Here is a 13907-nt window from a genome sequence, read left to right on the forward strand (position 1 = left end):
CTGATTTTCATTTGTATTATACTTGTTTGACGATGATACCGAAAATGTTGTTTGTTTTTGCATATTTCTAACGGCTTAGGAGATCCTTCTAGAAAGTTACCATTTTAATTTTTTTAAAGCAAATTTTTAAGGTTTATACTCGTTCAGACCTATAGATTCTGATTTTTGTAATTAAAAATAACTAATATAATAATTACAAATTTTTCATTCATCAATTTTAATCTCATTTACGAGCCGAAAAATGTTCGACCATCTCAGCCAAGACAAGGCTTGTCTTGAGACAAGTAAACGTCGTCTTAGCTAAGACAAGGCTCGACTTGAGAAAAGTAAACGCCGTCTCACCTGTCGTGGCCATAAAAGTAAGAGGAAGGCCTATGTCTCGACTCAGTTTTGAAACGCAGCCAGACATCGATGTCTTGGAGACGAACTCAAGACATAACCAAGTCGAACTCAAGTCGAAGCATTTTTACTCGGTTAACGAACTTAACCTTCATTTTGGGAGCCTTAAGAAGTGTATCAAAGTCTGACTCGATTAAACAAATCCTTCAAAAGTTAGCGTGACTACAACATTCAGTTAACCATACATACAGACAGATAAACAGATACGGACAATTTGTTATGCTTTTCGGAATCTGTGAGTGCCGAAACTTAAAGATCCGATAAAAACTAGATATCGAAAACTTGGACAATTAAATTACACATGCGGAACTAAAAGGTCTACGAAAAAATTTATTTACAAACATTTTTATTCGCGGAAGGCATTTGAAATGAGCAAAAATTAAGAAAAAAGACTCCAACCAAAAACATTCACAGCCGATGTACCCACAGAAAAATGTCTTTGTACCATTTTTAACCAAGCAGAAATCGAAAGCTATAGTTAATGAATAGTTTCAAAGATGAACATAAATAAAATGTAGAAATTTATATCTCACATTTGCGTACCTCAAAAAGAATATGTTATCCTAACTAATCGATTAATAATTCATTACTCTGTCGTCGGTCATTTGGCGAAACACTTTACAAGACTTGATGCAGCCGCGGTATGTCCAGTGTGGACAGAGGATGAATCTAAGTACACCGTTACCCCCACCGACCTATATGCTTCTCTATAAATGGCCTAGACACCTAGTAACCCAACGTCAGTATCTCGACGACACAGGTCCAGTCCCGTATACCGTTCAGAAAATCGGGACCGGATTTTTTTACCACGTGTGAATGTTTGAAAAATTAATTAGTATCGATGATTATCAATTAAAACTCGTAGATATTGTTTCGAACTCGACTATTTTAAAAGAAGTATTTAAATCTTTGACTGTGAAGGTGACATAGTGATTGTTTTGCAAATTTCGATAGAAAGTAAAAAAATTAGTGTAAGGATTTGAATATACAGAATTAAGTGCAGTGAATTCGTGTTTGCTATTCCTTTTACGCGAGTAAATATGAGTGTGTATTCGGCATGGATCACCAGCGTTTTAAAGTGCTTACTTTTTGTGTTGCTTTTCACGCAAGGTTCCAGTTCAAAATTTTTTGGAAATTCTTCAAGCAATTTTGTGGAAAGGTGTAGAAGAGACTGTGCGATTCAAAGAGATGCGGTTATATGTGGAAGGTATCGAGTGGTTCGGTGGTTGCAGGATGCAAAGGAAAAGGTGTGTTTTTTGTTTGGGGCTTAATAAGAGTGCGTACACTTCTTTGGAATGTCAGTGTTTATTAAATAAAGTAGAAACTTTTGTAAAATGTGCCTTCAATTTTTTTTTATTATTCTGTATTACATTCTATTGTAGACTTAAGGTTATAAAAACTACTGCAGAGAATTTCTTGACTGAAAAATAACTTTTTTTATTGAATAAAGTTCGATTTAATCAAAAATTTTAATGAATATTCACTGGTTCTCAGTTAACTTTTTACTGATTCAAATAACCAGAAGCACGTCCCTGATTTTCAGTCAAATTCTACTCACTTAAATTTAAAGGGTAGAAAATAAGTTCGGTTCTGCTAAATTCATTCTAAATAATTCAATTTATCATAAAGTTATATACCGTAATATGGATTATACTAAAGTTTAATTTACTGAAAGTTGGACTGATTTTTTGAAATACAAATTTCTTGTTTTATTAAATTAGCATTTCATTGACTTAAGCAGACATTTTGCTCAGTGCTCTGCTCCTGTTCAACATCATTTTTTTTGTAATTATAAATTGAAAGTCCAGATGTCGAATTTTTAACCAAATTATATGTTTATAGTTTACTTTAAGATTAAAAAAGTTATCCCTTTTATAATTAAAAGTTTTTAATTTAAACAAAAGAAAATAGGTAATAAAAAAAATTAACTGAATAATCAGTGAAGAGCTGCATAAAAATAAAAATAAAACAAATTATTTTCTGTTATAATTTCAAAGGACTTTGCTGGTAAAGAAGAATTTGTATTTCTGCGTGTATTTTAGTGCAGATACGGCTAACTCTATTCGAAGGGCAGATGTGTTCAGCAGAGGGACCTAGATTCCCTAGTTACACTGATATTACACAAGAAATTTATAACAAATTAAAGCATCGAATACTTTCCATGATTTTTTTGTCGAAGTAAATAAAATATCAATATCCAGAAAGTATTTTAAATCAAAATTCTTTAAAATGTATATTTTTGTATGTGCATGGAAGTATGTCCTGCCGGACCCTATTTTTCTTATTTTGAAAAATATAACACGAAATTATTTAGTCAACAATTTTGTTTGTAAAATTATTATAGGACCAAGTTTTTTAGGAACCGGTTTATATCTTCAATAAAAATGCTTGAAATTAAACATTTTTTTATATCTCCGCTAAGGAAAAATGTTTAGGGTGGTATAAGGATCAAATGTTCTTAAATATTTATTTTTCATTAAACTCTTTTTTTGTTGGGCTAAGAAAGAGCAGCATACTCTGTAAATTTTGAAATATTATTTTATTATTTATTCTTCATACAGGGCTGACTTAAAATTTTATTTTATTTTTCAGGAATTCAGCTATGGGCCTTTTAAGTTAGTCAGATTACCATCATTGGAGGACAATTCCATGTTTCCAAAATTACCGAAAGTGAATGAAACGAATAACAGTTTAGTGGCCACATTAAGTTTTGTGAGAGATGCCGCCGAAGACATGTTGACAAAACGTGCTCTTGTGTATACAGTGGAACCTACAACAGGCGCAAGAAGCCTTTCTTCGGGGCCTATAGTCGTCGATGAAGACGAATTCAGTAAAATGAAACTACAAAAAGAAGGTAATGTCGTTTGAATCCCCTATATTTGAGACTAATTTTCTCTAAAAACCTATAAGAAAAATATTTCTATCTGAATTCGACATTTTTATATTTTGATTAGTTGGAAGATTATTAAAGAATGAATATAGTTTTTGGGATCTGCCAAAAGAAATTAGGTTTCAAAAATTTCCAGTTTTAAATGTTTGAATTGGTCTTTCTCCCCAAAAAAATTTCTAGCTAGATTATCCATGGTTTTGCTTTAAATTGAGTTCTTAATTAATAATGCCTTAAAAATAATTCATTCGTTTAAATTCTAAATAGACAGTGTTTTAGTTTGCGTGACGAATCTTGATTTCCTGGGTGCCAAAATGACTCTAATCGTCCACGTGTTGCCTTATTTTTCTGCCTCCATTGTTTTTACAGTCCGATGATGATTGTCCTGCTTATTATGATCTTTACTTTGTTTTCTCTTTGTACTACTTATCTTTCATTACAACAAATATAATAACAGGTGCGAGATATGATCTGCCCGTGAATCATGTGCAGTCTAGAGTGTAATTTCTGAGGGGGTTGTTACGGTTCAGGAGGTCGTTTCTCTGATTGATGGAACGGTTCCTAAAAAGATTAATGTATATGCTTTCAGGCACCAAGCGTCTTTTCAAAAAGAAGAAGATGCTTCTATTTCCAATCTTGATTTTACTGAAGCTACTCAAATTGAAACTGCTCATTCTACCAATATTCTTGGGTGTCCATTTCATCAAGAAGATGCTTGTAATCGGAACGTTGCTTATTCCTTCAATACTTTCTCATTTGAAGATCTGCAAAGTTGCTCCTCATTATCCTGCTCCTCAAGCGTGGGCAACAGCTGCAGAAGCTCCTGTCGATTATCCAACAGGTTAATAATTTAAATTAATAAAACTAAAAGTATAATGCTTCATCGACATTTAAAATGATAAATTCAAAATATAATCTTATGAATTTGTTATTTCAACAGGATATGGCCATGATGAAGCACCATGGATTCACAGAAACGACATTTACTCTGGTCACCAAGCAGGGTACTCGAATCCTTTCGGAGGATATTTTCAAGGTCGGTGATAAATCGGTCGTGCTTTGAATGGTTTAGTGATAACTTCTAAAGTGTGAGTGTGCAAATGTTTTAGTGAATTTATTACGAGGGGTTTATTACTCGGATGTTTGGTGCAAACTAGCTAAATTTCAAGATTGCAAGATTGCATATGATTACAAAATACTCCATCGATTATATAGAATACAATGATAGCATAATCATTATTGGAATATAGTGTAATACAAAAATATTCAAAGAATTAATGTCAATAGTATAGAGAAACAGAAAAAATCTGTGAATCCTTCAGATATCTTTAAAATTGTTTGAAATCTAATTTAAATGCATGAAAATCTTCGGAATCTCTTCAAATACCATGATACTTTTTAAAATATTTATAAATCTATTGAAATATATTGAAATTTGTAAAATGCCCCCTAATACGTAAAATGATTGGAAATCATATAAATATTAATACTTACTGCTTGAATTTTGTAAGATTCTTTAAAATTCCTTAAAATCTATGAAAATCCTACGAAATTTGTTAAGATCCTTTTGACCGTTTGATATGGCTTGAAAATCTATTTCATCTTTTGAACTTAAAATCCTTTGAAATTGTAGAGGTCCTTCCAAATCTCTCAAAACAAAACTTAGTTTATTCTGTAAAGTATCAGCTATTTTAATTGCCTTTAATATAAATTGAATTAAACTTATTAATTACAGTTCTTTAAAAAAAACTGTTCAATTCTCCGAAAAATCTTTGAAATCTTTGAAGCGTGCATAAAATCTTTAAATCTTGTAAACTTCCTTGAAATACCTTAAAATCCGTTGAAATATTGGAAATCTCTTTAAATTTCCTTTAATTTATTTTTTAAAGTTCACTAGAAATTCGTTAAAATTTTTGAAAATCCTTCAACATTCTTTAGCATTCCTTATGATCCTTGAAATCTGTCGAAATTCCTTAAAATTCCTTAATATATTTTTAAATCACTGGAAACCGACGATATCTTTTTAAATTAGTTAAAATATTTGGAAACTATTAAATATCCATCTAAAACACTTGAAAGCAGTGGAAGACCCTCGAAGTTTTTTGAAATATTCTTTTTTTTTAAATCAAACGTTTAAATCCCTATCAATCTTTGCAATTCTTACATCTTGTGAAATTACTTGAAATACTTTAAAATTCCTTAAAAGCTTTAAAATCGCCAGCAATGCCTTAAAATGCCTTGAAATTTTTTTTATCTCTTGAAATCCTTCTGAATTCCTTAAAATCTCGGGACGTTCCTGAAAATTAAATAATTAAAATAATATAAAAGTAATAATAAATAAATCTCTTAAATTCCATATAATTGCAGAGAGAGTATACAGACTGTACACCATATTTCAGCAGTAATTTAATCCCTCGATTTATGATGATAATTGTTAGAAAGCATATCAGTGCTGGAGTCTCAATGATGTCTACTAGTTTTTTTAACGTTCATGAAACTCATACGTACCTATTTATTTTTCATTCTTAACATTTCATGATTCGTAGAAGAAAGTTCGACTAACTTATATTATAGTCTCTTATTTAATATTATAAGTAATGCAGAAAAAAACTGTATGTCATATTAGGAGTATGAATGTAGTCAGAAAATTTACGATAAATAAGTACAAAATAAAATTGTAACTTTCACGAATTTGAAGGTTGTCATGGCAAAACAATTTAAGTGGCAAGCCACAACATTCTGTCATTTTCAGGAGAGCAAAAGAAGTTCTCAAAATCTAAATATTTAAAAAAGAAAAGAGATCAGGAAGCGTCGCGAAAATGCTCGAAAATGCTCAGCAAAATCTGTCTATGATCATAGCCATATTTTAACCATGAGACAAATAGAAGGTTCAAAATTAAAAAAATAATTTACTCAAGTCGTTAAAATAAAATAATATTGGATTTTTCATTACAATTTTTTTTATTTTTTCAAAACTTTTAAACAAATTGTTTGGTTATAAAATCATTGTAAAACTAATGACGCAAGAGTTAATTCATAATTTTTCAAGAAGAAAATTGATTTTGAAACTATTTAAACAATTTTGTGTTTAACAATTTCTTCAAAAATGTGAGATATACGAAGTAACTAATAGCGACATTCGCTTTTGCTAAAAAAATGACATAAAGTCTATATTTTCGACTGTTATATATGGGCCGAGTTTATTATTATCAGTAAACAATTACATGTTACATAATATTTATTTAAATGTTCATGCCGTGATACCCTTAATTTGTCTTTTCTGCGTTTGTGTGATTTGAAAACATTTTTTCCTTCATCCATGAATTAACGATGAATGACTTAATGGAATTCGAATACATAAGAATATGTTTTCACAGTTATGATATGTCTTATTTTTTGTCAACAGTGCGATATACTTAAATATTAGAAATTAGATATAGTTATAGAAAATCAAAAATGTTAATTTAAGTTTCTAGTTCTAAGTCATTTCATGATTCAGGGTATATTGAAAATTTATGGAATACACATTCCTATTTATTTTTTAATGACAAACTATTGTTTCTCAAATAATGCCATAAAGTTAATAAAACCACTTTATTTGTCAAGTAAATATTTAGATTATTATATTTATTATATAGATTATAATTATAGGATTCCATTCACTTTTGAAAATTATATTAATACTATTGAACCTTTGATCGTTAAAGTTAAATATAAATTTAATATTTAATATTCTGTTGCCAAAATCAAAGAAAACATTATTGAAATATATTGATTGAATTCTGATTAACTAATTACTTTTATATTATAAAGTAGAAGAAAAGAATTATTATGAAGAATAACAACTGAAGGGATCTGTAATATCGACAATAAGAAATCGGACGATAAAGAAGAATATTACGTTACCTGAAAACTTAAAATGAAAGTTAAATTTAGAAATAATCAGACCTAAATATCTATCAGTCTGAGGAAAACTATAGACACACATGTAATTTTAAATTCTTGTTAACGACAATATTACTTCCGGGTATTCCACATGAGTGCGCATATCTAAAGTTGACCGTTAACGTTAAGCAAAAGTCAATTTAACTTATATTTCACGTATAACTAACGGAATAAACTATAATGAGTATTTTAAATTTGCGACATTAGGACCGACATTAGGTTTTCGTTGTCGTGCAGTATTTGTTGTTGTTGTCGTTGTAGTCTGTAAACACGGTAACATTTGAAGGAATTATTCGATTGGATTTCCCTTTGGCACGCTTTATAAGTATAGGAAAAGAAAGAAAGACTTCGTTAGCCAGCTTTTTTTGAAGAAATTTTAAGAAGTTAGCGCATTTTGTAAATTTTTGAGAATAATTCATCCCCACGATTTTTTTTCTTTTTTGATAAAATAAAAATTACCAAAGTTATAGAATTTTCAAAATCAAAAAAACCAAACGAAAATGAACATTTGCAGCCAAAAAAATCGTGGTACGGGTGAAATAAAAGAGAATAAAATTTTACTTTTTCAAGGCCCTACAAGATTTTTTATAGAACTTTTTGAATTTTGATAAAAAAAAAATCGAAAGTTTAAATTTTTACCGCAAAAAAACGAATGAAAAGGCAATAACTCCATTTTGTGGTAAACAAAATAAAATACGAAAAGAGACAGATTGACAAAAACTGTACGCCTAAAAAAGAATAGCAAATTTTTAAGGAATTACTTTTTTGTAGGATAAGTATTTTTGGTTTTATTTTTGAAAAACAACATTGAAACTAAAAATATTATATACTAGTACAACGATACAAGCTATATGAATAAGTGAGACAACATTTATTCAACCAAAAAAGATTTTCAAATTTTTTTTTGATAGACAGCGTAGTTTTTTTAAGCGTAAAAAACAAGATTAAAAATTAATAATGATATAATGATATCATGATATAAATTTATTAAAATGATAGATGTTTCAGACCATAATGTCGAAAATTTGACATTTTATGTTAAATAAATAAATTGTGCTTGGCATTTTGCGACACTCAGTAAAAATGTAATATTTTGCTTTTGTGGCTTTGGGGTCCGTATAAATTATGAAGTAGATATATTTTTCCATCAGACGTTTCGGCTTCATATATGAAGTGAATTATTCTAGAAATAGGTTTTTTGTTACATTTCACATTTCGTCCTGAGACATATTTTTGTGCGTCGACTTTTTGTATATAACATTAATTATTATTGTTCTATGTAGCTAAGTTATACTAGCAATATTTATACATTTTTATTCCATATTTGATATTTGAAATCAGTTTCTAATAATCGTACATTCAAGACATTAAGTTCTTAACAACCGTACCTTTGAAGACATTTAATTCTTATTTTTGAGTTCTACGTATACCCAAGTGCGAATTGCCGGAGCTGAATACACGGCCCAGTGTTGGTCCAATTTTGGCAGCCAAAGGTGGGCTAAAGTTATTGGGCCAATATCGGCATTTTAATCGGCCCAGTGTTGAGCCAGTGCTGGCAGCCTATATTGGCTATTTATATTTGCCGATCCTCCACCGATGCTTGACCCAGTATCGGCACTTTATTGCGCCAAGTCTCACTTTTAGTACGGGGAACCATGTTTCACGAGGATCAGCCAAAGTCTGGCCCAGTGATGGCACATTACTGGGCCAAGTGTCACTTTTACCTCGGCAAACCATGTTTTATTTAAATCGGCATTGCAAGAAGTTGTAAAGCAGGCTACAACGGATAAAAATGAAATATTACGCGAAAATAAATTGTAATCGATTTAAAGTCTTTATTTAAAAATTATTCTATTGATGTTCCTGTTAACATTTCGTGTATTTTACATTTACACAACGTCACATAATAATAAATAATTAGAAAAAGAGAGCTTAAAATTTGGTTCTTTAACTTTTCTGACCTGCATCTTATGAGAATGGCTTTTTCACAGAGTTTCAACTTGTCAGTTTAGCGGAGTGGTTAGCACACCCGGCTGCTAGGCGATAGATTTAGGTGTATAGATTTAAGTTCGATACCCCGTAGCGTTAGAAATTTTATTTGTAATATAATGTTCAAAATGTAATATATGTATTCAGTCTAAACAGGACCGTAGCCAGTGTTGGGCCGACAATGGTAGCCAAGCCCTGGCTGCCAAGTCAAGGCCATAGTTATCAATCCGGCAATGGCACGACGATGGCAGCCAGGTTTGCTCCAATGCTGGTACCCAGTGTTGGGCCGACAATGGCAGCCAAACCTTGGCTGCCAAGTGCAGACCATAGTTATCCTTCCGTCATTGGCGCGATAATAGCAGCCGAGCCTCGGCAATATTTTTGCCAGCTCTGGGCCAATGTTGGGGCATATGTGACTTCGCACTTGGGTAGTCTTACATCATTATTGCACTGCACATATTTACGTCAATTACTGATTTTTATTTTTATAAGAAGTGGCAATCCGCTGTTGAGTTTAAAAAATTAAATTTTATTAATTTCATATCTGCACGCCTCGTCCTTTTTTTTGCTTATACATTAGGAACAAGAAGAAGCATAAAAACGTTTTATAATTCAGGTAATCTGTGAGACAGACCCGCAAGTAGGAATTTCTTTTATTTTGTTGACCGTGTGGTACGGGAACCATGTATTTAAACGAACCTTAAGCTTATCACTCTGTGCTTTGAGATTTAATTTAAAGATACTAAAAAGTAGGCGCACAGAATGGAAAATGTAGTAATGAGAGAAACTACTAGAGTTGCCAACCTGGAGAATTTGCAGTTTTCCTTTATTGTTTTATATAAATACAAATGTTTCTTTTCGTTGATCTAAATTTCCATTGGACTTGTTTTTCCCTTTAAATTGATTACAGTTTTGAATACAACTAACTTTAAAACATCTTTTTTTTAAATTTCGTTTCATTTTCTTTCTTTAAATTCTTCGTCTCACTGAGGAGTGCTCTCTGGTTTATTCAGAAAGAAACTGAGTGAAAACCCGGCTTTCCTAAAACACATGTTCCCTAAGTGGACCGTAATGCTCTTTGTCCTACTCCTCCATAGGGTTTGTCTGCGGTCAGTGATATTTTCCTAAATCCAATGTCCGACAATGCATTTTCCTGTTATGTTTTCTGTTCTAAATTTTTTTTGAACCATTTTTGAATGCGGAACTCCCCCCTCATTGCGGGGGTGATGCAATGAGGGGGGAGTTCCGCCACCTTTTGATGTCCCGCGACAAACATGGCAGCGCCCATATGTTTATATTTTCATGCGCAGTTTGTCGGCGAAAATGCTCGTGCGCATAATCAAATGGCACATCGTAAGATGGCGGCTCTCCCCACTCATGGAATTATCCCCCCTCCTGTGGATTTAACCCCGCTCGTCCAAGTTAGGATAGCACGCCTAGTCCCGTGTTTCCTATGTCCATGGATAGTTGAAATATTTTTTTTACATCTTTTATTATTAAGCTTTGTACTTTAACGCAGTTTTCTTTCGGCTCTTGCATTTCTCAAAGTTTGAGACCGATCGTTTATGTACAAAAAAAGTTCTTAGGTTCAAAAAAAGATTCAGTGAGCTGATAAAGTGAAGTCGGTAATATAGGTATTTGGCTGTGTCACATGCTCTTACAGGTTGAGTTGCGGAGACACAAGGATAAGGCTTTGTAAAATTGCGTTTTAGGAATCTCAGTCATCGGTTGTATTTTGTCCAATATCTTTTTTACGCTTGCTATTGCTGGTCCTATTTGTATATTAGTGAACATTGGACTTTACATCTAAGAACATCAAAATGTGGACCTTTGGTATTTGTACATTTTTTTCTGCTTAACTAGTTCAAAACTATTTTTTATTTGTAATGTTCGGGGTTTAACCGCGTGTTTCATTGTTTTATCTATAAATGATGCTAGATGGGGTACGGGACAGTCTGAATAGGACATGACTGTTCTTAAAGATATGCCTTCTTTCTGATGTTCATAACTGCCATAAATTAAGGTTACTCTTCCATTTATGGTTTCTAAGTTTGTATTTTTGCTTTTCCCAGTTTCGCCTATTTTGTGTGAACTATTTCTTTGTATGTAATTGCTGACACTACTTACTAACTTTAATCTGACTTCTGTATGCGAGACAGGTATTAAGCAACGAAATTAGGGACATCCGCGAAGCAATTTCCTAGAGGAAAAAGTAGAAAGATTAGAGTACAGTATAAAACAGTCCGAGTCGAAATCTAGGCCCAACTTTGAAGTTGCAGCTCCTTATTAGAACCTGCTTTGACGCTATTTAAACTTATAGCCCCTGCTTTAAACTTTTAACTCCTAGCGAATGAAACATTAGAGTCTACTTTGACGCTGTAACACCTCTCTGCAGCTACTTTGAATCTTTAGAGCTTAGATTTTTATAACTCAAAACCCTACTTTGATGCTGTTTAATTTCTCCTTCAATACCGACCCTACTTTGAATATTTTAAGCCTACAATATTCGAACTTCATGAAAATAATGTAAAAGTTATTTTTTACTTATGTTAATTGAACTCATTGGTTATATTAATGACTGGATGCACACTCAATTACCAAAAATATTTAATTCAAGATGTAACCTAACTATCATTAATTATTTATATATTAATAATTACTTCTTTGCAATGCTAAATCACAGAAAAATATTTTCTCTTAACTGAAAATGCTGAAAATTGTTATGAGAATGATATTCATCATGGGAAATTACTAAATATTGTTGATTAACAAGTCATTAAAAACATTTTTATCAATATCTGATGAAAGCTTGTGTATTCAACAGTCATGTAGGTGATTTAGAATCACAATAAATTATGAGAATAAAACATTTCCTATCGCTGACTACAAATATTATGAATGAAATAAAAATTTTTTTAAATATATTGAAATATATATTTAGCAATTATGATAAAATTTACTGATTGTAATTAAATTTATATTAGAGGATTGAGGTTAATTTATTTGCAATCATTTCCCTTCGTGAGAAAATGTTTACTGTTTTAATTTTTTTATCCCAATTTTTGGAGAATAAGAAAAGCCTAATACATGACAAATAGCACAGTCACACAAAAAAAGTGTGCGGATCTGGTAACAAGACACACATATTCCCATGGATTTTGGGGCGCTGAATTCAAATTCGGTATCAAAAATCACCCATCACGTTATCGTTGAGCCATAACCTCAAAAAATGACGAAAAATCATGCACTGAGGCAAATAAATTTCAAAATAATGCCAGTAATGCAAATTTTCACTTCAAAAACATGTCGACAACTGTGAAGGATCAACCCTTGCCTGATATCAACTTATTTAACATAACTTTACCCAACACAACCTGTCTTCACCTAACCTGAATTAACAGAAATTTATTGAACTACATGTAAAGCTTTGGAAGCATATTTTCCCAGTAGCAAATGTGTGCTACATCGAATGGATCAACTCGAGCCTAACCTAGAAATAAATCGAACCTAGCCTAACCTAACATAACCTGACGAAACACAATTAAACTGATTGTGTTGTCCCGTTGTGTTTGCGGTACCGTTTGAATCAGCTTGGGCTTAACCTGCAAAGAGGTCAAACCTATCCTAACCTAAAAAAGCTGACCTAACCTAACCTAACCTAACTTAACTTCACGTAACACAATTAAACTCATTGTGTTGTCCCGTTGTGTAGCTATGTAAGCGTACGGTTCTCTGTCTGAATAAGTTTCCAGAAAATGTTGGTGATTTCAGCGAAGAACAAGGGGAACGTTTTCATCAAGACATAAAAGTGATGGAACAACGATATCAGGGTAGATAGGACGAGGTCATGATGGCTGATTTTTGTTGGATGTTGAAAAGGGAAACGAATATAGGTCTTAAACGTAAGCGTAACCCTTTGCATCGTTCCTTCGAAGAAAAAAGGAAACGTTATAGCAGGCAGAAAATAGACTGAAGTAGGTCTACAAATCAATTTAATTACGATAAAAAGCAAGATAAAATGTAAACACGAAAGATAGTATAAATATATCCCTTAAGTCTAAGAAAATAAGAGAGAAAAAAATTTTGAATAAAACTCTTATTCATATGCATGTTTAAGTTACAGTTCTACATTTTAATTGATACAAACATTGTCAGGTTAATTGAAATGGGGTCAATTCTACTTGTAGTTCTAAGTTTCTTCAAATAAGTAATGTGCGTCTAAATTTTTAACCACCTGTAGTACAATGAAATGAATTTTATTGTGTTACAAAGGGAACACTTAAGTTAAGTTGCATTGCGTTAAGCAAAATTTCGTTAGGTTCTGTTAAGTTAGATTCATTTGTAGGTTAAGATCGAGTTAACCTATTAAATATAGCACACATTTAAGACTGAGAACCGTACGCTTAAATAGCTACACGTGTGGTTGAATTTCATTCGGCTAGGTTATGTTAGGTCAGGTTTTCTTAGGTTAGGATAGGTTAAACCTCTATGTAGGTTAAGCCGAAGCTGAATGAAACGGTACCGCAAACACAACGGGACAACACAATCAGTTTGTGTTTCGTGAGGTTAGGTTAGGCTAGGTTATATTTATTTCTAGGTTAGGCTCGAGTTGACCCATTCGATGTAGCACGCATTTGCTACTGGGAAAATATGCTTCCAGAGCTTTACGTGTAGTTCAATAAATTTC

General features: G+C 32.0%; 1 protein-coding gene across 1 annotated transcript; it reads left to right on the forward strand.

Annotated features, from left to right (window-relative positions):
• Nucleotides 1–1157: 1157 nt before the first annotated feature.
• LOC117168256 lies at nucleotides 1158–5092 on the forward strand. The gene is made up of 4 exons (XM_033353759.1): nucleotides 1158–1646; nucleotides 2992–3253; nucleotides 3876–4127; nucleotides 4227–5092. Exons 1-4 carry the CDS (start codon nucleotides 1440–1442, stop codon nucleotides 4328–4330), a joined length of 825 nt encoding a protein of 274 aa, XP_033209650.1. The 5' UTR covers nucleotides 1158–1439; the 3' UTR covers nucleotides 4331–5092.
• The last annotated feature ends 8815 nt before the right edge of the window (nucleotides 5093–13907 follow it).

Source organism: Belonocnema kinseyi, chromosome 2 (genome assembly GCF_010883055.1).
Source record: "Belonocnema kinseyi isolate 2016_QV_RU_SX_M_011 chromosome 2, B_treatae_v1, whole genome shotgun sequence".
NCBI classification, from domain to species: domain Eukaryota; kingdom Metazoa; phylum Arthropoda; class Insecta; order Hymenoptera; family Cynipidae; genus Belonocnema; species Belonocnema kinseyi.

Excerpts from the sequence above, each read along its gene's own strand:
- LOC117168256 (XM_033353759.1), top strand. The coding sequence starts at position 1,440 with ATGAGTGTGTATTCGGCATGGATCACCAGCGTTTTAAAGTGCTTACTT. Across the intron at positions 1,647-2,991 it reads TGCAGGATGCAAAGGAAAAG|GAATTCAGCTATGGGCCTTT; the intron begins GTGTGTTTTTTG and ends TTTATTTTTCAG. Across the intron at positions 3,254-3,875 it reads AATGAAACTACAAAAAGAAG|GCACCAAGCGTCTTTTCAAA; the intron begins GTAATGTCGTTT and ends ATATGCTTTCAG.